This window comes from Pygocentrus nattereri, chromosome 24, assembly GCF_015220715.1.
Source record: "Pygocentrus nattereri isolate fPygNat1 chromosome 24, fPygNat1.pri, whole genome shotgun sequence".
NCBI classification, from domain to species: domain Eukaryota; kingdom Metazoa; phylum Chordata; class Actinopteri; order Characiformes; family Serrasalmidae; genus Pygocentrus; species Pygocentrus nattereri.
This window is the reverse complement of record NC_051234.1, coordinates 2,614,630-2,642,081: the sequence shown is the minus strand read 5'-3', so window position 1 is coordinate 2,642,081 and position 27,452 is coordinate 2,614,630. Positions and strand designations below refer to the sequence as shown.

General features: G+C 42.3%; 1 protein-coding gene across 3 annotated transcripts in view; it reads right to left on the bottom strand.

The window, feature by feature from the left end:
• Positions 1-27,452, bottom strand: part of csmd3a (CUB and Sushi multiple domains 3a) — a 534,059-nt gene that overhangs the window by 401,402 nt on the left and 105,205 nt on the right. For all 3 annotated transcript variants that reach the window (XM_037534188.1, XM_037534189.1, XM_037534190.1), the window contains exon 4: positions 3,419-3,613. In XM_037534188.1, the coding sequence (XP_037390085.1) occupies positions 3,419-3,613 (195 nt within the window). The remainder of the gene's footprint in view (positions 1-3,418; positions 3,614-27,452) is intronic.

The following is a 27,452-nucleotide window of genomic DNA, read 5'->3' as shown; positions in this document are numbered from 1 at the left end:
CACAGTCCAGTGGTGGTGTGCTTTCCAGTCTGCTATTCAGTGTGTATAGTGATCTTAAGCTTGCGTCCAGCTGCTCAGCCATGGAAACCCATTTCATGAGCTTTGCCAATGTTTCTTCCAGAGTTTTGGACTGAGTTTGGAGTAAGTGATGCAACAGCTGACAGGTGATTTTTACAAAGCTACGTCCTTCAGCACACAAAAATCCACCACTCAGAATTTCTCTTTTAAGCACAGTATTAATCCCAGAGAACAAACCCACAGGAGACGACGTGGAAGATGATGTCTTCAAGATGATGAGAAAAAAATTCTAATCATCTGTTTTCAGCTGTTGTTACTATCCTAACCACTCTGAATATCAACCTTGTGTCTTTTTGTTATGAAGAGGCTGTCAGCTGATACCAAACCTGATGAATTCACTAAATGTTGAAAATTTTATTCCCTTAAAATCTACACAAAGGGCGGCACGGTCGCGCTGCCGCCTCACAGCAAGAAGGGCCTGGGTTCCACCAGGGATCTTTCTGTGTGGAGTGTGTATGTTCTCCCTGTGTCTTCACGGGTGCTCCAGTTTCCTCCCACAGTCCGAAGACATGCAGCCAGGTGGAGTGGGCATGCTAAGCTGCCCCTCGGTGTTAATGTGTGTGTGAATGTATACGTCTATGTGTTTGCCCCGTGATGAGTGGTCCTGTCTTTTGCCCAATGACCTCTGAGAAAGGCTCCAGCCCCCCAGTGACCCCGATAAGCAGCTTATAATATATGTGTGTGTAAATCTATATGAGCAGAATGTGAAATGATCTTGAGCCTCTTGTTTTTTTGCATTTCCCTGCTCCCAGCTGCTTATGTGCTATAGCTGTGCTTTGTACCGTCTGCTACTCGGTGTCAGACACCCTCCTGGGGCACAGCGTGATGGTGTGCTGTAACCTGTAGACAGCTGCAGTGGTCTTTCTGGTGGAGTATAAAGCTCAGGTAGCTCCTGGGTCAGAGCTGAGAATGTATAACGGTAAAGTGAAGCTGACTTACATATAAAAATTCTGCCTTACTATTCAATCGGTTCTGCTACCTAAAGTATAGACCAGTGGTTCTTAATCCTAGTCATGGAGCACCACTGCTCTGCATGTTTTATAGACTCCTCTGCTCCCAGCTCACCTGACTCTTTAATAAAGCCTTCCTGAGGTGAGGTGGGTGTGTAAGAGGACCAGGACCTCTAGAAATACTGGTATGGACTACAGAACTGGTCAATAATGTGATTCTTGGTTAAATTTGTAGGTCTGCATTTTTTTAATGGAACAATTCCCACTTCAAATTAGACTTATGCTGGCAACAGAACCCTCTTACTTGGGAAAACATTTGGAAAATCACTGCTGTAAACAGTTAAACCAGGTCGGGAGCAATATTAGCTTAACCCTTTTTACACAGATATGTACAACAGAAATGATATAATAACAGCAACACTTTTTTGGTTCTATTGCGATGGTCCGTAACACTGAAGCGCACATCGGAGCAAACACACTGAGCTTAAGCTTAATCTTTGTCAAATATTTAACATCATAATAGTGCAAAGCAGTAAATTTGTACTTGTAGTACACTACTGTCTTTAATTAGGGCACAAAACCTTAATTAGTCTAGTGGGAAAGAACAGCATTGCAAATATCACACAAGCTTTACTATTTGAGGCTGTTTTGTCTGAGGCTGGAAGTGTCTTAGCAGCTTACCTTGACGCCTTTTTTGTCAGAGGCAGCTGTGGAACTGTGCAGGAGCTGAGACATAACAGTGTTTTTCCTTAGACCCAAAGCAGTGATGTCTGATGTCTCAAACCTAACATAGTAGCACAGGCAGCTTCTTTACAGGCACCATAACTGCCCAGAACACTGAACACAGTCAACCAGAGCAGCTCAATGGCCGTGTTTCTAAAACGATCTCATCTATGATCTCATCTATGATAGGTGCAACAAAGAAGCATCACCCAATGAGTTAAGACGTTCAGCTGCGTCCTAGTGTCTCGCTTTGCTTTGCACAAAACCGATCAATAAATTAATGATGTGTCTTAAACCAGTGGACTCAAACCTACACTCAGAACACATTTTACACGCACTGAGCATATTCCAGCTGTCTTAAGATTAAGAGGCCCTTATTAGTCCCACAACGGGGAAATTTCACCTCCGCATTTAACTCATCCGTGCAGTGAAACACCACATACACACTAGTGACCACACACACTAGGGGGCAGTGAGCACACTTGCCCGGAGCGGTGGGCAGCCCAATCCGCAGCGCCTGGGGAGCAGTTGGGGGTTAGGTGTCTTGCTCAACACCTCAGTCATGTGCTGTCGGCTCTGGGGATCGAACCGGCGACCTTCCGGTCGCAAGGCTGGGTCCCTAACCTGGGTCCCCATGACTGCGCCGAGAAAGCTATCATTAAGAAACCAGAAAATAGAAGCTGCTATGGTTAAAGTCTGAATTATTATTAGGCACTGTCGGAGGTGTCGCTGGACATTTGTGAGAGCTTATCAGACCACATCACACATCTTTACGTGTCAATGTCACCAGCAAAGGCTCTCAAAAGCAAGACAAACATCATACTGATGAAGATCTAATGACAATAGTAGATGATTCACCAAAGTTTGACTGAGTTCTCTTTGTATTCTTGGTCAATGCACTTGCAATCATCATATTTCACTTGGAAAGGGGGTCCTAAGCACACTGAAGCTCTTCCACATGCCTGCAGTTACACATTACCACCAGAGGGGTCTCCAAATCTCCAGAACATACATAGTGTAGCTTCAAATTTTGCTTGAGGTGGCAATTTTGAGCAAACATAATATAACCGAACGGATCTAATGTTTCATATATCAGAGTAACTTAATGTACCTAATCTATGTTTTAATTGAAAAAGTTTGCAATGCCAGAACAGTTCCTTTTTCAAAAATGTCAACACATCAACAAACCAGAAATATAATATCAAACACTAAGTAATGTAATAAGGTTTCCTTGGAAGTGACAATTGTGAGACAAGCAAAGCTCCTAGACCGAATATTTCCTGTTTGTATTAGTCATAACCTAAAACACATTAGTGCATAATATACTTCACAAATTATGTATAGCTTAATATGTTTCAGATATATTTGTAATGAGAAATGCTGCATATTGAATTTGCTGATCACTGTTGTCTGAACTAAACCTCGTATCTCCAAAATGGTAACTTTACAGGAGAAGGAAAAAACCTACGTCATTTTTAATGCAAGTCAATGGAACCAGAGTTTTATCCAAGTCATTTTGGGCCGTTGCTTTTAGTCTGTTCATCATGAAATTTACATACAATGTAAAGAACAACAAGCATTTTCAAATGATGTCAAAACCTGGAAAACGACAAAAATGGAGATACAAGGTTTTGTTACGACAACAGCGATATGTAAGCACATCCCACCTCTGCAGATGGGGACAGGGAAGTCCCACACCGCTACATTGGAGGTGCTGGTCACACACGTTAGTTGGGCGTGGCCATCTAGTGTGTATCCTGTCACGCAGCGGTAGCGGATCCTGTCGCCCACGTTGAAGCGGGTGCCATTCAGGATCCCTTTGGCTGGAACCCCTGGGTTTCCACAGGAGCTGCTCTGTAGCTCTGCAGAAAGACAGAAAGACATCGAGGAGCTTTAGTGTGACAGGTAAGTAAGTCTGCATAATGCAACCCAAAATAATGTCTGTTATGTAACCCAGAAGCACATTAGAAGCATGCATGTAAGTTCAGGTATTATTTTTAGCCTGATTAGGCTTGGTGTGTATCAAAGGCATAGTCTACCCACAGAACTATGTCTCTTTGCGCTTATTTTCACGTCCGTCAGTCAGTTCTGGGTTTAGTTTCTTATATCCAGTTATACCCATTATAGCTGTTGCCATTTAACCCTTTCACATCCCAGGCTCCCGACATAAAAAGGCGTATTATTCAGTAACTACAGGGACTTCAATGCAAACCGGTGAAACTCTTCTTAGGTTACTGTAGTGTGTAATAAAGCTTTGTCCTGTTATGGGGTCGACCTTCTTGTTTAAAAGTTCTAAAACAGAATTGTAACTATAAAAATGTATCTCCAGTGATATCTTTGGATTCCTGGCCACAGTGCCAGACTAAAAATACCATATGCCACTTTTCTAATAACATTAAACCAAACATTATGCTGTGGCCCTCTTTTGCTTTTTTTTTCAAAACTGCCCTAATGTTCAATCAACTACGAGCCAATTAAAACACCATACGCTTGTTAGCATTCCGACTAAGCTATTTAAATAAGCACACAAACTATCAAACAATATCAGTGATGAACTGGTATGAAAGTCGTTGAAAAAGGCATTCCTTTTAACACACACACACACACACACACACACACACACACACACACACACACTAAGCCACTTCTCTTTCTGGGGGGGGGGGCTAGAGCCTATCCCAGTGGTCATCGGGGCGTAAGGCAGGGCATCCTTTTAATATAAACTCCCAATTATGAGTGGACAATACGTTCATGCTTCTGTGATAATTCACGTGTCAACATGTTTCTCAGGCATTGTCAGTACTTCTAGAGCAACAAACGACTCACTGGATCATTAAAAAGAGCCTATTTTCTACCTTCTTTAATAGAGCGTTGCGAAACAGTATTTGCCCAAGTTTTGAATTTCTTTTATTTTTTGCATATTTGTCACACGTAGTTGTTTTAAACACAAAGACGACCTGAGCAAACACAAAACACAGTTTTCAAATGAGAATTTCTTTTAATTGAAGGAAAAAAAGAGTTATCCAGTGCCAGCCAGACCTGTGTGAAAGGGTAACTGCCCCTTAGTTTAGTTGATAACTGAGGTCAATTAAACTAGACACACCCACGTCGGAGCTAAACGTCACTCAGAACCTTTCTTCCAGCGATGTGAACGCTACGGTCTGGACGAGCAGCACACTATGCCGTGATCAAAAGAAATTCCGGGAGAGATGAGAAAGGCATTGAAATATATCAGTCTCTAAAGTGTTATAAAGCCATTTCTAAGGCTCAAAAGCACAGTGAGAGCCATTATCTCCAAATGGAGAAAACCAGGAACAGTGGAATGCTGTGCTGCTTCAGGGCCTGTGTAACTTGCCATCAGTCCAAGATCTGAAGGTCGAGCGTGACTGGATTGTGTAGCAAGAGTACCATTTGAAGCACAAGAGCATGTCTGTAAACCTCTGGATGGCTTAAAAGATACAAACGAAGGTTTTGGAGAAGCTTAGTCCTCACTTGAGCCCCACTGAGATGCCGTGGTAGCACCTTTAATGGGAAGTTCAAGCTTAGAAGACCTCCAATGTGAACAAATTTAAGCAATTCTGCAAAGAGGAGTACGCCAAAATTCCCCCACAGCGATGTGAAGGTTATGGGAAGTTATTCTGTTTATTCAAGTTTATTGTTATTCAGTTATTCTGCAGTTCTCCTTGTCTTACTACACTCTGTACGAGGATCTGAGACCACTTGTGTTGCTGGTGAATTTTCCCTTCCAGTTTGCAAACCCCACCTGGGTCAGCACCCTATACTATACCAAAAGAGTCCTTGGACAAGACTCCTAACACTGCCTTCGCGTACCTGTATAAAATGATCGTACGTCGCTCTGGATAAGAACATCTGCCAAATGCCGTAAATGTATTATGAACATGTCTTCAAGACACTTATCACAGCGCTCATCCTTCGTGTCACTCGGTAAAAAGTTCAGCTTATATTTCTTCTTCTTCTCACGAAGTCTGCCATCATTCTAGGACTAATAACACGTCAGAAATGACCATGAAGGCTCTTCTCCTCAAATCCTGGACCATACCTTGGACTGTTTTCAGGTCTCTAAATGGCAGTCATGACACATGACAAACAGTGTTGGCACTAAAACATCAGCTTTAAAAGCTTTTCTAGGCCAGCTATTGTCACATTAAGTGAAAATGAACGCCCCAAACAGAAGATTGTGACTGTAATGACGCCTAAATGTCATCTGGGGTCTTATCTGCCCCTAACAACCTCATGCAGATTAGCTGCTAATGAACAGAAGCTGTAAAAACGCTTCAGCCAAAAGCAAAAAATGATAACATCCCGACTCCAGCCGCTCTGGTGGAATTAGCCATCAAGTGAAATGGATGCTGGCAGGTCCATAAAGTGCACAACCCTCAGTACAGCTGTTTTCCACTTCAAAGAAATTAATATTTGCACAGGTCGATGACCAGTGACCTTAAAAAAGGGCAGCAGCTCCATGATCCTGGTGAGAGCAGCCAGGTGGAGATGGGGATTTTTTTTTTCAGGTCATACAGAAAACCAATCACTGGTCCTTCCACAAATTTGGCAGCTACCTACCCCCCCCCACTCACCCCAAATACCCCCCCTCCTCCCCCCCCCCAAAAAAAATCACTTTTCATAAAGACAATCCTGTCAAAAACACTTCATGACTATGACTTCATGACATTTTTGTTTAACCTCTTATTCCCCAGGGTATATTTTAGGTTTGTCCATCTGACTTTTCATGACCAAATCGTAAGGTAAATTTTTCAGTAACTGCAGGAAATAAACGTGAATTTTTATCCTATTTATTTATTTTTTGTAAAAGCCCCTCAAATTAACAGAACGTGTGTTTTATGATCTCCACATATCTCTATACGCTCACAATTTACTGCTGAGAGCCAAAAATCTCCGCCGCTCTTTGTGTTGTTCTCTAAAAGTGATGTTTCCAGAGCAGATCACTGAAGAGACGCCGTCTGTTTATAGTTTAGAGCCCAGATTTGGGGAAAAACGGGTCGACTTTCAGTAGAAAAACAAAGTTCAGCTTCTTTTATTATAAGGGCTTAAAATGACATCACCGTCTATTAGACTGGAGAGAAGAGCTACAGCCTCACACGACGCCCAGCTTCTGAATGGAGCTCATGGAGTATGAACGATAGGAAGAATTTAACAAAGTGTGTTTTGGAGCCACCAAGGAGTCTAAGAGGCTAAAATTAGTGGCTGGAACTTATTTTCTTTACTAGAAGGCTGGTCAGCTAGCTAATGGGCTAAAAGACAGCAACATGCTATTACATAACATTAATATCACAGGCTTAAATTAAAGTATTCATGACATGATTCACTGTGAAATGGCAATATAAGCTTAGAAATTCTAGCTTCGGCTGTCAAACAGTGCACTGCTTGTCCCGTATGAATGTGGATGAATCCGTAATGACCGTTTAATGATATTCTGCTCTGTTGGGCTGCAGGAGTCAGTATTTCAATTCCCACAAGGTGCACTATGTCAGGAGCAGGCCGTTTGAGATTCAGCCCCAGTGTGAGAAAGTGGCATCGTCAGATGGGCAGAAGAAGACTTGCAGTGGTGATCTGGTGACCAGAGAGTACTTATCTGCGTTAAGCAGTGCTGTGTTATACATGTTCACTGTTATCCTAAAAAACGTTTGTAAAAACCTCACGAAAACGTTTATGGACTCGCGACTGAATGCTCTTCTCCTCATTCAGCAGTCAGTGGCTGCTTAGCAGTGATACCGTACTCTAAAGGAGCTTATGTAGATTATTCTTAATAACAACTTTCAACGTTCATAACTCGGCTTCGCATCATGCCAAAGAACACCCTTCCCCATGATAAAATCGCAGTAAACCACGGCCTGGAATAAGATGTTCCCCAAGAAAATAACTCCAAAACAAACTTGGATCAAAGTGACACCACAGCTGGAAACTCAGATCAAGTAGATCTTGCTAAAAGTTACTGTCACTAATAACGCAAGGCATTTTACTGAACGCACCTTTATCTGAAGCCTTTTTGGAACGACCTGGGAAATGATAACATGGAAAAAATCAGCTAAAGAATGGCGATGCTGGGTCAAAATAACCTCACGTCTGCGTTGGAGAATAACAAGTTCTTTCTATGTGCTTTCAGTGCGACCGACAGTTGAATGCTTCCCTCCGCTTTCTGCGAGTCATGAACCATAAATCAGTGAGCCTGTTCTCGTTCAGTTAAAGCAATAACCTTGCAGAAGTTTTTTCATCACTCCAGACACGTTTGGTATCTGAAGATGCTGCAGCTACAAGGCTCAAGTAGCTAACAATGGAAGCTTATCACAATCTCCAGGCTTAAATCATCACACACGTGTCCAAAACTGCCGAGTTGTTCATTAATCTCTAATACACTTGCTTGGCTTTTAAACACCTCAGTGTCGCTGCTGGACTGAGAACCAAAAATATCCAGCCAGTGTCCTGTGACCACTGATGAAGGACTAGAGGATGACCAACACAAACTGTGCAGCAGCAGATGAGCTGTCGTCTCTGACTTTACATCTACAAGGTGGACTGACAAGGTAGGAGTGTCTAATAGAGTGGACAGTGAGTGGACACAGTGTTTAAAAACTCCAGCAGCGCTGCTGTGTCTGATCCACTCAGGCCAGCACAACACACACTAACACACCACCACCACGTCAGTGTTACTGCAGTGCTGAGAATGACCCACCACCCAAATAGTACCTGCTCTGTGAGGGTCCATGGTGGTCCTGACCACTGAAGAACAGGGTAACAGAGTATCAGAGAAACAGATGGACTACAGTCTGTAACTGTAGAACTACAGAGTGGAACTACACTCACCGCCCACTTTATTAGGTACATCTGTTCAGTTACTTGTTAACACAAATAGCTGATCAGCCAATCACACGGCCACAACTCACTGCATTTAGGCATGTAGAGGTGGTCAAGATGACTTGCTGAAGTGCAGACCGAGCATCAGAACGGGGAAGAAAGGGGATTTAAGGGGCTTTGAACGTGGCGTGGTTGTTGGTGCCAGACGGGCTGGTCTGAGTATTTCAGAAACTGCTGATCTGCTGGGATTTTCACACACAACCATCTCTAGGGTTCACAGAGAACGGTCCGAAAAAGAGGAAATATCCAGTGAGCGGTCAGTTGTGTGGACGAAAATGCCTTGTTGATGTGAGAGGTCAGAGGAGAATGGGCAGACTGGTTCCAGATGATAGAAAGACAGCAGGAACTCAAATAACCAACCAGAATCTCTGAGGAACGTTTCCAACACCTTGTTGAAAGCCTGCCATGAAGAATTAAGACAGTTCTGAAGGCAAAAGGGGGTCCAGCCTTTTACTAGGTATTAGGTGTACCTAATAAAGTGCCCGGTGACTGTATATCAGCTACAATAGCCTCCAGAACAAAACTAAAGAAGCACCAGGTTTGTCTTGGCTAACTGACTACTTGGTTTAAGGGGAACATTTATTCACTAGTCAGTCAAATTATTTTTTTCTATGCTATTTCCTTTACAAAAAGCCATAAGCTGCTCTTATCAAATAGTAAATTACACTCTTTAATACAAAGCGAAGAAATATGCTACAGGCCACATGCGCATGAAGAGTAACAGAACGAGAATAAGCTTCATTTCTCAGTGGAACATGTTTGACATAGGCGGCTAAATATTTGCTTACTTTCTTAACCATCTGTCTTCCCACTAATTATCCTCCTGACACTTTCTCACACTGATCATTTAATAGTCCGAAACATATTTCCAAGTCTATGTTTGACGTGAACTTGTTATTATTTCAGTGCACCGTAACTCTTCCCATGCAGATAAATAGCAAAAAGATGACTAGAAACCCAAACAACGATACATGGATCAGGACATAAGCCATTAAGCACTTTAATACGCCCATACGTGGATAACTCTCCGCCGACAAGCTGGGTTAATCAAATGTTGCAGTACTGTGTGTAATTAGATGAAAAGAAAAGCTGTAACGTACGTCTGAATACACATCAAAGTTTACCTACATGGCTCTGACAGCGCTGCTGTACCTCTAGGCAATATATTTAAATAAGAAAGAAGAATGAATTCAGTGGAGACTATACTGCCTGCAAATTTACACAGCAACAGGTAGCTGTTACCTGATGTCATCATGAGTCAGGAGGCATCATCTCCATGGACAATCTAAACCTCATCCACACCAACAGACTCACTCTGATCCTCGGCACTCTCAATCCAGCAAATCTGTACTTAAACATGTAGATTGACATCTTGTACGTCTTCTATCCATGTCCTGTCTAATCTGGGAGATTTCTATATCAGTGTTCTGTCCCTGAGAACCTGCATCTCCTCTATTATCTCCCTCAGACTGACTGCACATACGGGATGAGAACAGCACATGTGATAACTTATTACTGTACAACTGTACACTGGAATAGTGCAGTACTAGTGTATATGTGTATATTCAGAGTCTGTATATATATATATATATATATATATATATCAGTTGCTCATTAACACAAATAGCTAATCAGCCAATCACATGGTCGCAACTCACTGCATTTAGGAGTGTAGAGGTGGTCAAGACAGAAACTGCTGATCTACTGGGAATTTCACGCACAACCATCTCTAGGGTTTACAGAGAACGGTCCGAAAAAGAGGAAATATCCAGTGAGCGGTCAGTTGTGTGGACGAAAACGCCTTGTTGATGTGAGAGGTCAGAGGAGAATGGGCAGACTGGTTCCAGATGATAGAAAGACAACAGGAACTCAAATAACCAACCAGAGTCTCTGAGGAACGTTTCCAGCACCTTGTTGAAAGTCTGCAATGAAGAATTAAAGCAGTTCTGAAGGCGAAAGGGGGTCCAGCCTTTTACTAGCTATTAGGTGTACCTAATAAAGTGGCTGGTGAGTGTATACACTTAATATTTTCACTCACTTTCCACCTGTGTAAATTTGATGTGACAATAAACGTGACTTGATTTAATTTGATGTACAGTTGAATTCTGCAAAACTGCTTGACATGAGCACAGCCCATTGGCCCATCCCATCCATTCATTTAACTTTCAGGAATGCCTTTGTTTCTGGAAGTGCAGATTTTGTCCCCAAGAACCCATCAAGCTGCTGAATTTCTCCATCACCTTAATTTTCCATTATCAAGAGGCATTACTAGCACTTGCTATGCACAAATCAATGCAGCAGGCCGTATTGTTCAGACCCCCCATGATGGCAAGACTTAGAAAGTGACCAGTTTTGTCCTGGTGGATCTGGACTGTGTGTAAGTAGGGGAGCAAAGTTGGGGCGGCTGAGGTTGCTGGGGAGTTTTTTTCTTTTAATTAAGCATTTCAAATTCAGCCAAAGATGCAGATGATTGGCAGTAATTCACTAACACATTCAGAGACTCATTAGCTGCATATTAGCAAATCCTTTTCAGGAAAGTCTGCTCAGTCAGCAGCCCTGTACAGTTATTTCCAGTCCAGGCTCCTATTTCTCTGACGCCAGACCTTCAGACGCAAACGAACTCCAAACTGAAAGTGCATGACACACAAAAATAAACATTTCTGCCGCAATGCTCTACAAATACGTGGAACTTTTCCCACATGTGGCTTTATTAGCAAACTGGCTGGCTTTTTTGTTGAAGGGCAGGACTTTCCCTGTAAACAGACACAATGGTGAACGTTCCCATTCATTCAACTACACTCTCAGAGAAAAAGGTACGGCACTGTCACTGGGGCAGCTCCCCTCTTATCACTGGGGTGGTGCCCTCAGGGCTCCATCTCAGTCCCTTTAATCAGGGAACATAACTGAACCATAATCCACTGAAATGATATTTTCTAAGCTGTACTGACTCCACAAACCCCGACTCGCCTCCAGGCTTTTATTAAACGGTTCTGTTTTAAAACATTAGTTTCTAAAAAGATACAAATATCAACTTTTCCGCCGGGAAAAACTTATTTAAGGAACAAAACCACTGGTCCTTAAAACCGCTGCTGTACCTTTGAGGGAACGTTTACACTGTTTGTAGCTTGATGAACTAATCATGTACTTTCATGTTGCCTTTATTTCTAACAGTGTAGTGAAACGGCTAATATTTGTAATTACAGAAGAAAAAAACTGTAGCGTCTAAAATGTTTCATGATCTTACTCCTTGAGACCACCGGTGGTCCCCAAAATGCACTTCAAAACGTCATTTTAAACCCTTATAATAAAAGAAGCTGAACTCAGTTTGTTTTTCTACTGAAAGTCGACCCGTTTTCCCCCAAATCTGGGCTCTAAACTATAAACAGACGGCGTCTCTTCAGTGATCTGCTCTGGAAACATCACTTTTAGAAAACAACACAAAGTGTGTTTTGTGAAATGTGGAGATCATAAAACACATACTGTCACGATTGGCCCCTCCCAGTCATGTCCATGTGTTCGTGTTGTGTTTGGGTCTAGTCCACGTGCTTTTTGTTTTGGTTCCCAGTCCGGCCCCTTGTTTTGTGACTCTGCCCCTGATTGTTCCCACCGGTGTTTCAACCTGTGCCCTGTTGTATTTCAGCCCTGTGTTTTCCCCTGTGTGATTGCAGGTCTTTGTATGGATGTATGTTGGTCTTTGTGCTGACTGTTTGATGTTGGATTGTGTTGGATATTTGTGTGTTCTTTGAGTTATGTCTGCCCATCGATCTCTATGTGTTGGCTTTATGACCCTGGACTGTATTGATCATGACCCTAGATTTGCCCATAATAATAAATCTTGCTTTTCTCCGTACTTGTGTCTGCCTTATCGCTCCCCATTCCACATGTTCTGTTAATTTGAGAAACTTCTAAATATAAATAAATAAAATTTTCTTCTTCTTCTTTCGGCTGCTCCCTTTAGGGCTCGCCACAGCGGATCATCTGCCTCCATCTTGCCCTATCCACTGCCTCCTCTACTTTTATACCAACCATCTCCATGTCCACCTTCACTACATCCATAAACCTTCTCTGAGGTCTACCTCTTCTCCTTCTGCCCGGCAGCTCCATCTCCAGCATTCTTTGCCCAATATATCCACTATTCCTCCTCAACACATGTCCAAACCATCTCAACCTGGCTTCTCTGGCTTTATCTCCAAACTGCTCCACCTTCACTGTCCCTCTGATCTGCTCATTTCTAATCTTGTCCATCCTGGTCACTCCCAACGAAAATCTCAGCATCTTCATCTCCGCCACCTCCAGCTCAGCCTCCTGTCTTTTAGACAGAGCCACAGTCTCCAAACCACACATCATAGCAGGACGCACTACTGTCTCGTAGACCTTCCCTTTCACTCTTGCTGCTATCCTTCTGTCACACATCAGCCCTGACACCCGTCTCCACCCACTCCATCCTGCCTGCACCCTCTTCTTCACCTCTTTTCTACACTGTCCATTGCTCTGGATGGTTGACCCAAGATATTTGAAGTCATCCACCTTTATGACCTCTACTGCTTATAAATAAATAAAAACAATTTTAATAAATTGGATATTTACCTTGATTGTGTGCAGTTACTGAATACTTTCCCTTACGATTTGGTCATGTAGATTCAGATGGACAAACCAACAGACTAACTTTCAGTTTGGAGTTTCATTAAGTTTGAAAATATCAATTCGTGGCCACGCGTTGTTAAAAAATAATCACCATGTCATTTCAGGGCCTCCGTAGTTTAGCAAAGGAGTACATGGTAAATTTGACCCGCCACTCAAACTGTATCCAATCAACCGTGAATCTACTTTTCTGCGCTGTGCCGTTAAAGACGGCCAGTTCCATCACTGTTACGTGATATTTTTGTTGTAGGGGCGGTTAATAATGCAAAACATCATTTTGTTAAGCTCATGCACACACAGCTATTTAAACTGAAAGTCAAATAGAAAACCTTTAATAAAAGAGAGGTTACCCCACTTGCTCCCTCGTTCAGATGCCCACGGCCAACAACACAATAACCTCTCTTTTTATCTGCTTCTTCAATGGGATTCCCTGCTCTAAAACACCGAGCTCCTGCCTGACCATCTCTGTCTACATCAGAGCAGTCTCCGGGTGCTCTGTGCCCATAATCGGGGGTAATGAAAATATCTCCAGCTCATGAAGAAAGGCTAGACTCTGTGGTTCCCTACACTGCAGCTGTCAAATAAAAGGCCGAAGCCAAGAGAAAAAATTAATCTGGCCTGGCTCTGAAGAAAACGTTAAGGCATTCCATCAGAACTAGACACTTTCATTTTTCATTTTCCCTAGCACAGAGGCAATTACAAGCGTGGTCCCTCAGCTGACCATGCAGGATGACAAAAGCTTCAACATGCACAGAGGCAAGGCCACAAAAGCAGCCGCTTCATTGTCCTGCCCCAGTTGGGCTGATGACCTGGACAGGGCCAAATTGAGACATCTGGAGTTTGAAGATTATCTTTAGTTAAAGCCACTTTCCAATAATTGCTACTCAGAACCTGTAAAATGATTTTTTTTTAAATGTCACATCTCTAATTTCCTTTTTAAAAGGCCATAGAGAAAGAAAGTGTGGACAGAAGTGCACCCCTCCAGAGTCAAAAGACAAAGCGTTTGACCATCCTTGCTTGTGTTGCATGTTATTATCAGCAGGGGTGCAACTACATACTTTCTGAGGTGGATGCAAACATATTATCGGCGCCCCCCCCCCCCCCCCCCAAAACCCCGCCCCTTAACTTAAAGTGACTGAAATTAAAATTAAAACCAAATATTTAAGCAGGCAAGCTAAAATAAGGAACTTTATAAACACAATACAAATTAAATTATAAGAGCAAAAAACAAGCAATGAGGATTTAATTAAGAAGAAATAAAATAATTCAGAATAAACTGATAAGTGGACAGGCTAAAATGTAATGCAATAAAATAGAGATTAATAATTAGAATAATAAAATATAAGCACAAAGAAAGAAGGTTAAAACACCAAGTTTATATAAAAAGTAAATTATGGAAATAAAATAAACAGTAAAACAGAAGACAGAATAAATAAAAGGAAGAAATAAATGAAATAAAAAGGTAAAAGTTGAAAAGTATGGAATAAAATAGATAAAAAGGTAAAACAGAAAATTAAATAAATAAAAGGACAAAATAAATAAAAATGTAAAGGAAAACTCAACTAAAACAGTTACAGGCTGAATGTGTCTGAATGTGGCTGGAAACTAAGAGTTTAAGCTGATTTAGTGCCACCAGCGAGCTGAGCTTCAGACCAGGCCGCCACGGTTAGCATATTAGCTAGCTAGGTTAGCTAGCTAAACAGGCTACTATAAAGAGCTGTGGCTCGACTAATGTCACTCGTTTTGAAGTTAAACCGAGAAAATAAGCAGTTCAGGGTTAATCAGGTCGTAGCTGGAGAACCAAGTTTAGCTTTAGCGTTAGCTCGCTGCCTCACTGCTCTCATTCATCTGGCTGGCTGGGTAATATTAACATGGCTAGCTTTAGCTAGCACAGTAACATACATCTCAAACTGAAGAGGCGACCTCTTCTGATGGTGTGAATCTATTCCCGGTGAAGTTCGGGATCTTTGGGGAAACTATGGAAGGTTTGGTTATTATATTCCTTTATTTTTGAATAAGTGCGTTTGGGAACGCGGCAGTGAGGCGGCTTTGCTAGAACCCAGTGGTCCAACGCTACTTTCGTACCCTACAGTCTCGTTTTGGTAGACAAAGGTGACGTAGGTGAGTAAAGCGTATAAACTGACCAACCTGCTGTCTTTCAACCACTTTGAGAAGCTTTTCTTCATCCCTACATCTTTTTCTCTCTCCCTCTTCCGTTCCCTATGGGGCGCGTTCTCAAGCGCCTGTGTTTGGGAGCAAATGGCAGGAGGGTGGGGACGGAGTGGATGGGCGCCTGATTAGTGCTGTGCTGTTTTTTGATGTGTATTATCAGACTTGAACAAACAGCTCTTACAGAAAATGCAGACTAGAAATAATTTTCCGGCATCGTTTTGGCGCCCCTCTAGTGCAGCGCCCGTATGCGCCGCATACGCTGCATACCCCCTTTTTGCGCCACTGATTATCAGTGAAAAGTGTGGAAAGTGTGATTATCATGATCTTAAAGACATTCTGATCGAAAGGCTTGTTCTCTGTTTGTGAGCACGATGATTCTAAATAGTGAAATCAATGCACAAATAATACTTAACCTGTAAAAGATAACCAACTTTAAAAAGCACTTCTTAAAATTTTAAGTAGTTTTTAGCAGCCAGCAAGGTGTCAGCATATGTGGATCTTCTTCAGTTGGAAAAGCATCCAGTGGTTGGTGAGTGTAGTGTTTACCACCTCTGCCTGGGGTTCAATCCCCCACCAGAGCAAGCACCCTACTCTATACCAATAAGGGTCCTTGGGCAAGACTCCTAACACTACCTTGGCCTTCCTGTGTAAAATGTTAAAATTGTAATTTGCTCTGGATGAAAGTGTCTGCCAAATCCATCCCAGGGTGCTCTTCATGCAGCAGCTTCAGAGTACCCCAAAAGTCAAAGCAAAGGAAGACTACGTTGGATAAACTAAAATGGAAGACTATTTGATAGATAGAAGATAATCCGCTTGTATAATGAAGAAGAAAGTCGAATAAATATAAGTGAAAACACAGAAGATCCCAAACCTGGATTTGAAAGAAAATTAGAGAAGAGAAAATGAGACTCCCAACAACCACTTGCAAGACCTGGTAGACCACCAAACCTGCTCCCATCTGAGACACAGCACTACACCACACCAGAAAATGCAACCAACCTCAAGGATTGAACTTTGGAGGTGTAGAAAAAACTACAGATTTCTTAGAAAATCTGAAAGCATCTTCAAAAGAATGGAAGCTTTAAAGAGGCACACACTGAATGAACATTTGTGCCCAAACTTTTGACTGGCACTGTGCTGTTTACCCCACGTTTGACACAACACTGTTCTTTTCGACATCCTGTCTGATTTGTTGAGCACTGAAAATAGCAGACACCGTTTTATAAGCCATCTTTTAACGCCACGTCCTTCACCATAAACAAAAGCATAAACCTATCATAGATGTGCCACAACACCCATTGTAACAACCCAAGGTAGTTTACCTTCTCATTTGACAAATGATACCACTCTGCCAAGATAACTACCAGTGCATCTTCCGTTAGGTGACAGGCAGTCTAGCAAATTTCAATCCATGTATGTCTGAGCAGAATTATGGTAGCTATTGAGCTACCAGATATAAAACTCTCAGCACCTTGGATAAATATAATAGAAGAGAGGAATACTGCCTTCAAGCCATTTATTACTTGAACCAGACAGTGCCTACAGCGCAAGGTGTTGGGCAAACTTTTAAACCAACGGTTCCACAGTTCTGCTTTAATGTAGTTGGGGAAAAATGTGGAACTGGCAGGTGGGCCTCAACGACTAGTTTGGGAAACCCTGTTTTGGGTATGTGTTATGAAATAAAGTGGAAAAACAGTGAGGACCATATGTCGGGTTCCAGGAATACATCAGTGTAACGTCATAACTTACGTCCATGTAGACGGTGAAGATTGAGCTGCACTGATATAATAGGAGTTTGTGCTAATCCTGAGTTATTTAACACACACACACACACACACACACACACACACACACACACACACACACATTTTCTAAGCCGCTTCTCCCTCAGGGTTGCGGGGGGTGCTGGAGCCTATCCCAGGGATCATCAGGCAGAAGGCAGGAAACACCCTGGACAGGCCGCCAGTCCATCACAGGGCAGACAGACAGATTCACTCACACCTAGAGGCATTTTACCATGTCCACTTGGCCTGACTGCATGTCTTTGGACTGTGGGAGGAAACCGGAGAACCTGGAAGAAACCCACGGAGACACAGGGAGAACACGCCAAATCCACACAGAGAGGAACCCGGTCGCCCGGCCGGGGAATCGAACCCAGGCCCTCCTTGCTGTGAGGCAACGGCACTACCCGCCGCACGAGTCATTTAACAAAGATATTGAAAGGTTTTTAAGGTTAACAACTTCACTTTTCTGTGTGCTTAATTTTTGCCATATAATCATGAACTAGTATCAGCCACACATTCACTGCGTGGTTTAATGAAGAAGCATTCGCTTTGTAAGGTGTGGCAGCGGCCCATTCAGAAACGACAACTGACTCAAACATCAACCACCTGAACTTATGATTCTAGTTCATTTCCCACCTGCAGAACCACTGATAAGTGCACAATTTGGATAAGTAGCTACCGTGTGTGCCACTTACCTTAGTGGCTGGTACAAAACGATAAACGGCACTGTTCTGCTCAAGCACTCGCACAAATACCCACACAAACGTGCACAGAATCAAACAAAGCTTCATTTATTTTTCACGTCAAATGTGCAAATATGAGCAAAAACACTTGTTTTGTGGATGCTAGCCCAAATGCTAATAGTATTAGCTTCTTAACTAGCTAATGTCGCCTTATGTGAAACACTCTACAAAGTCAAAAATCTAAAAACAGCAGTCAACACAGTCATATATGAAACCGGGAAATACACCTGGGGTGGATTTAATGACTGTGGGTCTCGAGGCAAAAGACATTTTTAAATTAGCTGAGGCTCGGAGCTCCCGTGCTGCGTAGCTGCCTATACTGCAAAAGAAATACATTGACACGTGAAATCATCTTAAACACAGTGAGTATTTCTCATATTCCCAATTTTGTATTGATACGAGAACATTCAAGTATTAATTAATCCTATTTTAGATATTTTTACTTCTGAAATTGTGTGAAGTGAAATTCTCTCTCTATTGCCAGATCATTTTGCTTTTTTTAAGAATTCATGCATGAAACAAGCAAAATAATCAGCCAATATAATGAGATCATTTTGGTGCAGAGTAATGCAGTAGTCTGAGTAATGACGTAAATTTTGTCCAAGTAGCAATAAGTAATGTAATCGTAGTTTGAGAGAGGTAATTAGTAACTTGTTTTTGAGCAATTACCCCATCACTGGCGTTATTTAAAGTAAGACTAACACTAGCAATATGTACAGCCTGCTGAGGATGCACTCTGTTCTAGCTTTAAAGGTGCAGTGTGTAAGATTCATTGGCAGAAATGGAATATAGTAAACAAAAACGGTAACACTTTATTTGAAGGCTACCTACATAAGGGCTTTATGACGCATTCATAAGCACTGAATAATGTGTTTATGAAGCACTACTTGAACATTTATTAAGTTCTTATGTCGGTTCTCGCAACCTGACATAAGATGTTTTATGAAATAAATGACATTGTACTGACATAATAAGAATAAACATTGAACATATTTACAGCACTAAACATTTAAAACCATATACATAATTGCATCAATCATCTTATCCATGCCATGAAGGGAAGAGGGGGTGGTTTCCAGGCATATTTCACCTGATATTAATACAATGTCGTCTTAGGAATGCTGACATAAATAGTTTTGTATAGTGTCTGCTCTCTAATGTAGATGATCAATTATTGCCTTATTCATATCAGTTTGTCTTCATGCATTTATGTCATTGTGTAAGAATATGGAATAGTGCATTATAACCATAACAAGCTCACTGAAATTGCTGACAATAATCACCACAATCCCAGCTATTAAAAAACATCTTTTAAACGTTTATATGTTTTTACATAACAAGCTCCTTAACATCAGTATGTAAAGTGTATGTAATTTGTATTCCCATGAGGCCCTTGGTTCATGTGGGGCCTAGGCAGCTGCCTACTCTTGTCTACTGAACACAGTGAAACACACTTCAATCTGTTTATAATGTCACGTACATGGAATGAAGCAAAATATGTTTCCCTCCCTCATCCATATGCATTTGAGAGAGCATCATGCAAAACGTGGGAGGAATGCACAAAAACGGTGCAGATGCTGAAAATGCAGCCGTTACATTTACTAATATTCCGGTGGCAATATTGCCTGGAATTCTCTCCGCTCTTTAAAAACACATATAGACGTATATCTGGGGTAGTTTCTCAAAAGCTTCCTGTAACACCGGCAGCAGAACTGCGGCTAGACAGCACACGCTCTATCAACTCCTCCCTTGAACTCCTCTGGCGCTGACGTTCTGTGGTACTGCTTCTGAAATCTACTGTTTAAAACCAGAGCAAAAGAACAAACAGCTGTAAAATGTTGTGGTGGAAAAAAACACCAAAACCTGTGTTTTCTCCTCTGACCTGAGCGTTTTGCCTGCTCCACTCTTCAATGTGCTTTCCGCCGATTTTTTCCACGTTTCTGCATAAGCGAAGTCATTTAAAAGTGGTTTGATGTGACATTCTAAAAAAACTTCGAACAGAACTGTTCACAGGGGTGGTGAAAGGAAAAAGACATCCGAGTAGCTCAACGCCTCTAGAAGCTGTCTCCACAAACCTATTACACAATTTTTCATGTAAAAAAATGATTCAAAAGTCAAGAGACATTTCTGGTCTTGTCCATGTGCTTCCTTGTATTGATTCTTCCCTGTCCTGCCCCCTTGTTTCTAGACTCCGCCCTTGATTGTTTTCACCTGTGTCTTGTTAACCCTTATTGTTCCTGTATTTAAGCCCTGTGTTTTCCCCTGTTGGTTGGCTGGTCTTTGTATTGTATCGTTTGGTGTTTGTTCTGCTGGCCGTTGTTTGTTTAGCCTGTTTTCTTTTTTTGTAATGTCTGTTCCTCGTTCTATCCATGTTGGCTCCCTGACCCTGGACTGTCTAGACCCTGAGAATGGATTTGCCCCTAATAAATCTCGCTTCTTTCAGCACATACGTGCACCTCATCATTGCTCCCCTGCATTACACTGGGCCGTTGACTTTATTATGGCTAGTATGGCAAACTCTACCATTTATGTGCTCTTCTCTGCTTCTTAACATCATTTCTCAATACTGTAGTTGTGTTAATTTGTATATGAAGACATCGTGTTCGCACAAAGCAGGAAAATTAAGCTCTTTATTCAATTACAATAAGAAGTGGTCAATCTTAACTGTGCTCTGAAAAAATATATCCACACTCACAGTCCCACCAACAACAAAAGCAGCATCTTTTATACAGTGATAGACGACACGGCAGCACCCAGAAAGTGCCGAGTCTATGTGACGATACATTTTACTATGCGCAATATCGACGTGCACGCACCAAAACTCAAAAAATGGCAAAAATAAGGCGAAATTTTCAGAGTACACTGCTGGAAAGATGTTCAACAGGGTCATCTGCTGGAGTACATCGGCTTTCAGTTGGTCTAACTGCCAAATGCGTTTACTACCAAAGCACAGGAAATTCTCCAGTGACCAGTTTCGGTTTGCATATTTATACAAACCAACAAATCACAAGCAAGCTCATTAACAGATTATGGTACGCATTTTACCATAATACATGATTTAAAACAATCACAGGTAGAATTAGCTACAATTGTCCGGACGTTGATTAAATTGCCAAACCGATGTCACTTAAAGGATCTGGCCAAACAAGTAAACGGCGTATCAACATTTAATTAACCTGTCAAATAAATTCTGCCAAGTATCAAGAGAACAGACTGAAAGATTCAATCATTTCAATCTCCTGTCAAGGACTCGCTATTCCTCAAATCAAATCAAACTGTATGTTAAGTGTAATAATGGCAGCAAACTAAGCCGTCGCATTCTGACATTTTAATTCATTAGTTTTCATTTCCATATCATTACCAAGAAATGTACATGTCTGCTAAAAAAAAAAAAAAAAAAAAAAAAAAAGGGTGAGCAAAACAACTGAAGTGGTTGGCACAGACTTCTCCCAAGGGAAGAGCTATTTATTCTCCCGTATGTCTAATGAATTTGCAGCCTTTGAAGATGATGGAAGTTTGTCAGAGCAGCTCGGTTTGCAGCACACTGCATTCCGTCCCCGGGAGAAGAAGAGCAAGACTCGCAGGCGCTCCGAGTTTCTGAACTTCACAACATCCAAGCTAGGAGGAAACGGAACAGAGCGCGCACTGAATTTGGCGGGTTGAAGGCGCTCGGAATCAGACGGCAGGCAAATTTAGCAGATCAACAGACGAGGGTTGTGTTTCATTGAGTCGTTTCATGGAATCTGCAGTGAGGATCAGACAGGCTGTGGGCATTTTTGGCAGTGTTTTCATTTTGTTCCATTTGCATTTACCAATGGGACTTTTACAGTTACACAAAATGGTAAAAAGCTTTCATCCACTTAGTGCTTCAATATTCTCATTCTTAGAACTGCCCATGTGCAGTGCAAGGGTTAGTCTTCAGCATACTGGTAAAGCTGCAGGGGGATGCAGCGGCTGAAAAGCAGCAGTGGACTGTAGGTAACATCTTAAAATCCCAGGCTTATTACACACCCAGGTTTATTATGCAGTAACTACAGGGACTCTCATTCAAACAGACTGAGCTATTCTTTGGTAGTGAGCAATAAAACTTTGCGCCTGTCGGCACGGCCGGGCCTTTCCGGGAGTTAAAGGGAATTCCACCAATAATCTGGTTTACATTATTCAGAGTGGTTTGTTTTGAAATGCTCCGCTCTAGAGAAACTTCCAAAGTCAGAAAGGTTCACAGTGGTGATAATAAGGTCAGACATCCAAAGCATTCAAGCCCTGAATAGCTCTGTGGTAACACTTCAAACAGCAAAAAAATAGCATGTGACATTAAACACTATGTCATCTGTCATGGCAATTACCAATAATGGTAACATGACATTTTTACACTCACTGAACACTTTATTAACAACACCTGTTCACCTACGTCCATGCAATTACCTAATCAGCCGATAGTGTGGCAGCAGTGCAAGGCATAAAATCATGCAGATACGGGCCAGCAGCTTCAGGTAATGGTCACATTTTGACCGTGGCATGGTTGTAGGTGCCAGATGGGCTCGTTTGAGTATTTATATAACTGCTGAGGATTTTTAACAACCTCGAGAATGGTGCAATTAAAAGATGCCCAGTGAGTGGCAGCTCTGCTGACAGAAATGTCCTGTTGATGAGACAGGTCAACAGAGAGTGGCCAAACTGGTTCAGAGGAAGGCTGTGGTAATTCAGATAACCACCCTGTACAATTGTGGTGAGCAGAAAATCATCTCACAGTGAATGACACAATGAGCTAAGGTGGATAGGCTACAACAGCAGAAGACCACGTAGGGTTCCACTTCTGTCAAAAAGCTAAGGTTGCAGTGTGTGCAGGCTCACCAAAACCAAACAGCTGAAGACTGGAAAAACCTACAGATGGTAGGGTCAAAATTTGGTGCCAACAGCATGAATCCATGGATCCAACCTACCTTCTGTCAACAGTCCAGGCTGGTGGAGGTGGTGTAATGGCATGAAGCACATTTTCTAGGCACACTTTGGGCCTGTTAATGCCAATCGATCATCGCTTGAATATGCCTGAGTATTATTGATGACTATGTGCATCCCTTCATGGCCACCATTAACCCAACGTCTAATGGCCACTTCCAGCATGATAAAGCACCATCACAAAGCAAAGGTCATCTCAAAGTAGTGAACATGGACAGTGAATTCAGTGTTCTTCAGTGGCCTTCCTACTCACCGAATCAGAATCCAATAAAACAGCTTTGGGATGTGGTAGAACGGGAGACGTGGTGCATGAAAGGGCACCTGAAAAAATCTGCAGGAACTGCATGATGCAAACATGTCAACATGGACTAGAATCTCAAAGGAATGCTTCCAGCATTATGTGGAACTGTGCCATGAAGAATTGAGGCTGTTCTGAAAGCAAATAAAGATTTCAGTGAGTATATATTATTGAACAATATCTGTCCTAACAGCTCTTGACAGCATACAATATCTGTACTGACATGTTTCTAGCATGATTATGTCACTGTTACGCAGCAGGTTTTAAGTAAATTATTTGCCGCTGTGGTGGAATTCTCCTTTTAGAAGTACCTGTACTTTATTAAACCATTTCTATTCTGGAGACTTTTTACTTTCACTCCACTACATTGAAAAGTAGCGTATTTTACTTTTATCTCAACTACTTTCTGCAGCATGTGTCAGCTACGCTAAAGTCTAAGAAGACTGAATTTTCGGAGATATCTGAAAGCAAAGCAAAGAACATGATGTACTTTCAAAAGACATCTTTTAATGGGCTGGTATTTTTGACCTGTTGCATCGACATAGGAGCTAAAACGTCAATTATATGATATAAAATAATGAAATAGCATACAGTCATATGCAAAAGTTTACGTTTTGTTGATTTTTAACGTGAAAATGGGTCTCTGCCCCCTCGTTTCTTGACTCCGCCCTTGATTGTTCTCACCTGTGTCTTGTTAACCCTCGTTGTTTCCCTGCATTTAAGCCCTGTGTTTTCCCCTGTGAGTTTGCTGGTCTTTGTATTGTTTGGATTGTGCTGTTTGGTCTTTGCATGGGATTGTTTGGTGTTTGTTCTTCTGGTCTCTGTTATATTTCAAAGTCCCTGTTATTGTATTTAGTCTGTGTTTCTTTTGGTTATGTCTGTCCCTCATTCTATCCGTGGTGGCTCTCTGACCCTGGACTGTCTTGACCCAAAGAATGCATTTGCCCCTAATAAATATTGCTTATCTCAGCACATGCGTCCACCTCATCATCGCTCCGACGCATCACAAAACCCCTGTAGTTCAGAGTTTGAAAAGTCTGTGTGTTGTTAACCTGAGTTCTAAGCCTGTTTTCATTTGCTTTGGTCCTGTGTTTTGACCCTCGCTTTGTCTCCTTGTTTTATTGCCTGCTTGTGTTTGACCCCTCATCGAACATCGAACTCTGAATGACTTGGTTTACATCTAAACAACTGAATTATGCAGAAAGGGTAAAATATCAGTTCAATTGCCCTTTGAAGAGATTAGGGGATGCTCAATGTTTCAGGTCAGTGGTTTCAGTATCACTGGAATGCAGAGCGAGTTGACAAGAGCACCTCCTTAACGCAGCATAAAGGTAACATCTCAAATATCCGGCACTCTTTTGGGGAACGTGTGGAACAGAAGTGACCCCTCATAGGAAGGTCAGGCTTCTGTATCTTACTTTTGACAAACACAGACGGCAGAGCCTGATTTGTAGCGGATGGCAATAGACACATTAATCAACACAAATGCAGTGACTGTCAAACATGGTTTCAGTTGTTTGCGGTGATGAAGGACTGACAGGAGCTAAAATGAGATTTCTTTTCCCCTGTGCTTGGCCTGCCTGCCTGCCTCGCTCCCTTCCTCTCGCTCTCACACCCACACATCCCAGGGCCAAGTGATGGAATATAGGGAAGGCAACTTCAGGACATTTTCCCAATTCAAATAATACGACTAGCTGGCCCTCGAAATAATCATAATATCCAGACATATTCATAATGTACGAACGGAGGAGTGAGTGCATCCAGAGAGCGCAGGGAGGCTGCTTAAGAGCTGTCCATGGTGCTGAATTAATCAAGCCAGAGATGTAGGCTAGAGTTAAAGTAGGCTTTTTAGCTTTTAATGTGAAGGAAGGAAAGAGCACAAAAGTTAACCTGAGTTTGTCAGAGCACTTAACCGAAAAAAGTACACACATTAATTCATGCAAAAAATTCTGGGAAAACTAGAAAGCATTTTGCTGCCTTCTGAAGACATTCTGGACCAACGTCGGACAGTGAAGTCCAGATCGCAGCTGTCGTTGCACCTGCTGCCTATTAAAGAAAATCTCTCCAAATCAGACATTAATAGGGCAATCCTTCATTTACATATCCTAATCTGCGGCGATGAATGATAACGAGACGGGCATCTCATTGCGGATGCGGCGGCATTCCATGCCCTCCAGTGTGTAATAACTTGCAGGATTAATATTCCAAAACCCATAAAATCCCAAAGAACATTAAGCTGAAAAGTGGGAGCCAAGGCCCCAGCCGGGCCTGAATTATTCAGTGTGTAAATGATGGAGCAGATGGGGGAGGCGTCCCGTGGTCAGGTCAGGGGGGTGGCAGGTGGAAAAAGAGACACAGAAAGAGGGGAAGAGAGAGAGAGAGGGGGAGAGAGCGAGATAGAGTGACTGTATGTGTGTGTATGTGTGGTTGGAGGGGACTGGTGGCTGTTTGGAGGTAGAGGGTCAATAAGGGGAACCAGCAGCTGAGCTAAACTCCCTCTCACACCTCAAAACATCTGCTTTCACTTCACATGTTAACCTTTAAGTGAGTAAATTTTGCTTTTTGCGAGCTGTTATGGGAACTCAATGGTCGGCACATTTGGCTGATGCAAGCAGTTGCATCGCTCGAATGTAGCAGGACTCCAAAGTACCACTCTTAAAAGTGGAATCACTCCAGGTGTGCTTTCCTTTTGATGTTTCTTTAGACTGTGTAGTCTGGGCTTGATTTAGCATCTTGAGAATGTGAGGGCTTGTTTTGCAACCCAATGCATCGCAGGCTTGTTCTATATTTCTGTATGTGTGTGTGTGTGTTGGCGTGCCTGGCGTTCCAGATCTTGCCCCTCATCATATCAGCAAATCTTCTGCTCCTGATTACCCAACTACCTTTTCCTTTCCTGATTATCTGACTCCACATTCTGTTCCTGATTATCTCCTACCACTCCGGATTGGCCATTTCCAATTTTTGCTTCTGATTCTCTGATTCCATCTTCCAATCCTCATTATCCGACTCCAACCTCCGTTCCCAACTGGGCGATTCCACTTGCCATTTGGGATAGACTAATTTCATCATCCACCCCCAGTCACATAATTCCATCTTCTGTCCCTGATTCGCCGATTCCACCTTCCGTCTACAAGTGCCCAATCCCACCTTCCATTCCCTATTGGCTGATTCCACATTCCATTCTTAAATAAAGCGATTCCACCATCCGTATTTTTCCGACTTCACATTCTATTCCACCTTCTGCTCCTTATTGGCTGTTTCAACCTTCCATTTCTGACAGGCCGATTATACCTTTGGTTCCCAAAGGGCCAGATTTCACCTTCAATTCTTAATTAATTCAATTCTCCATTCCAAATTCAGTTCCCATTTACCTGACTCCACCTTCCGGTCCTTATTATCAGATTCCACCTTCTGTTCCTGGTTGGACGGCTTTCACCTTCTGTTCCCATTCTGTCAATTCCACCATCTGTACTTCATTGGCTGATTCCGCTTTTCATTCCTCAATGGCTGATTCCACCTTCTGCTCCTGATTATCCAAATCCATTTTTCGCTCCTGATCGCCTGATTCCACCATCATTCCATTCCTGATTGGTTAGTTTGCAGTTCACAATTGCCTTTGATATGGAGCTGTCACGCCTGCTACCAGTTCGCATATGGATGAGAACTGCATTACCCAGAATCTGTCACGGTCACGTGAGGAGGAGCTCTTCCCTTCAAGAATCCTTCCCAGAATCCTCAGCACAGTCACATGACTCTGGATCTCTCCTCATCCTCCTATCCGAGATACTAACTCTACACAGCTGTGTTATTCGTCACATGACTACATTACTTGGTATTTAAGCCCGGGCTTTAGCTAAGATCATTGCGAAGTATTGCCAGTTCATCCTGCCTTTCTAGGACTTTTCTAGTTGATTCTCTGTTTGTTCTGACCTGTTTGTTCTGACCTGTTTGCCTGACCTGTTTGACCCTGATTTTCAGACATTCCCCTTTTGTACTGTTGTTTGGTTTTCTGGATTTGATGGCCGATGACTTTTTGCGTGTTTCATGGACTCTGCCTTGACTTGCCCATACCGGTTATGATTGCCTGTATTGTTTTGCTGTGTATCCTGGACTTGACCCCTGCTTGCCCCCTGACTACTCTCTATGATTATCCCAGTAAAGCTTCTATTTTGATTCTTAACCGCAAGCGACCCGTCACAGGTGCCCTACAAAG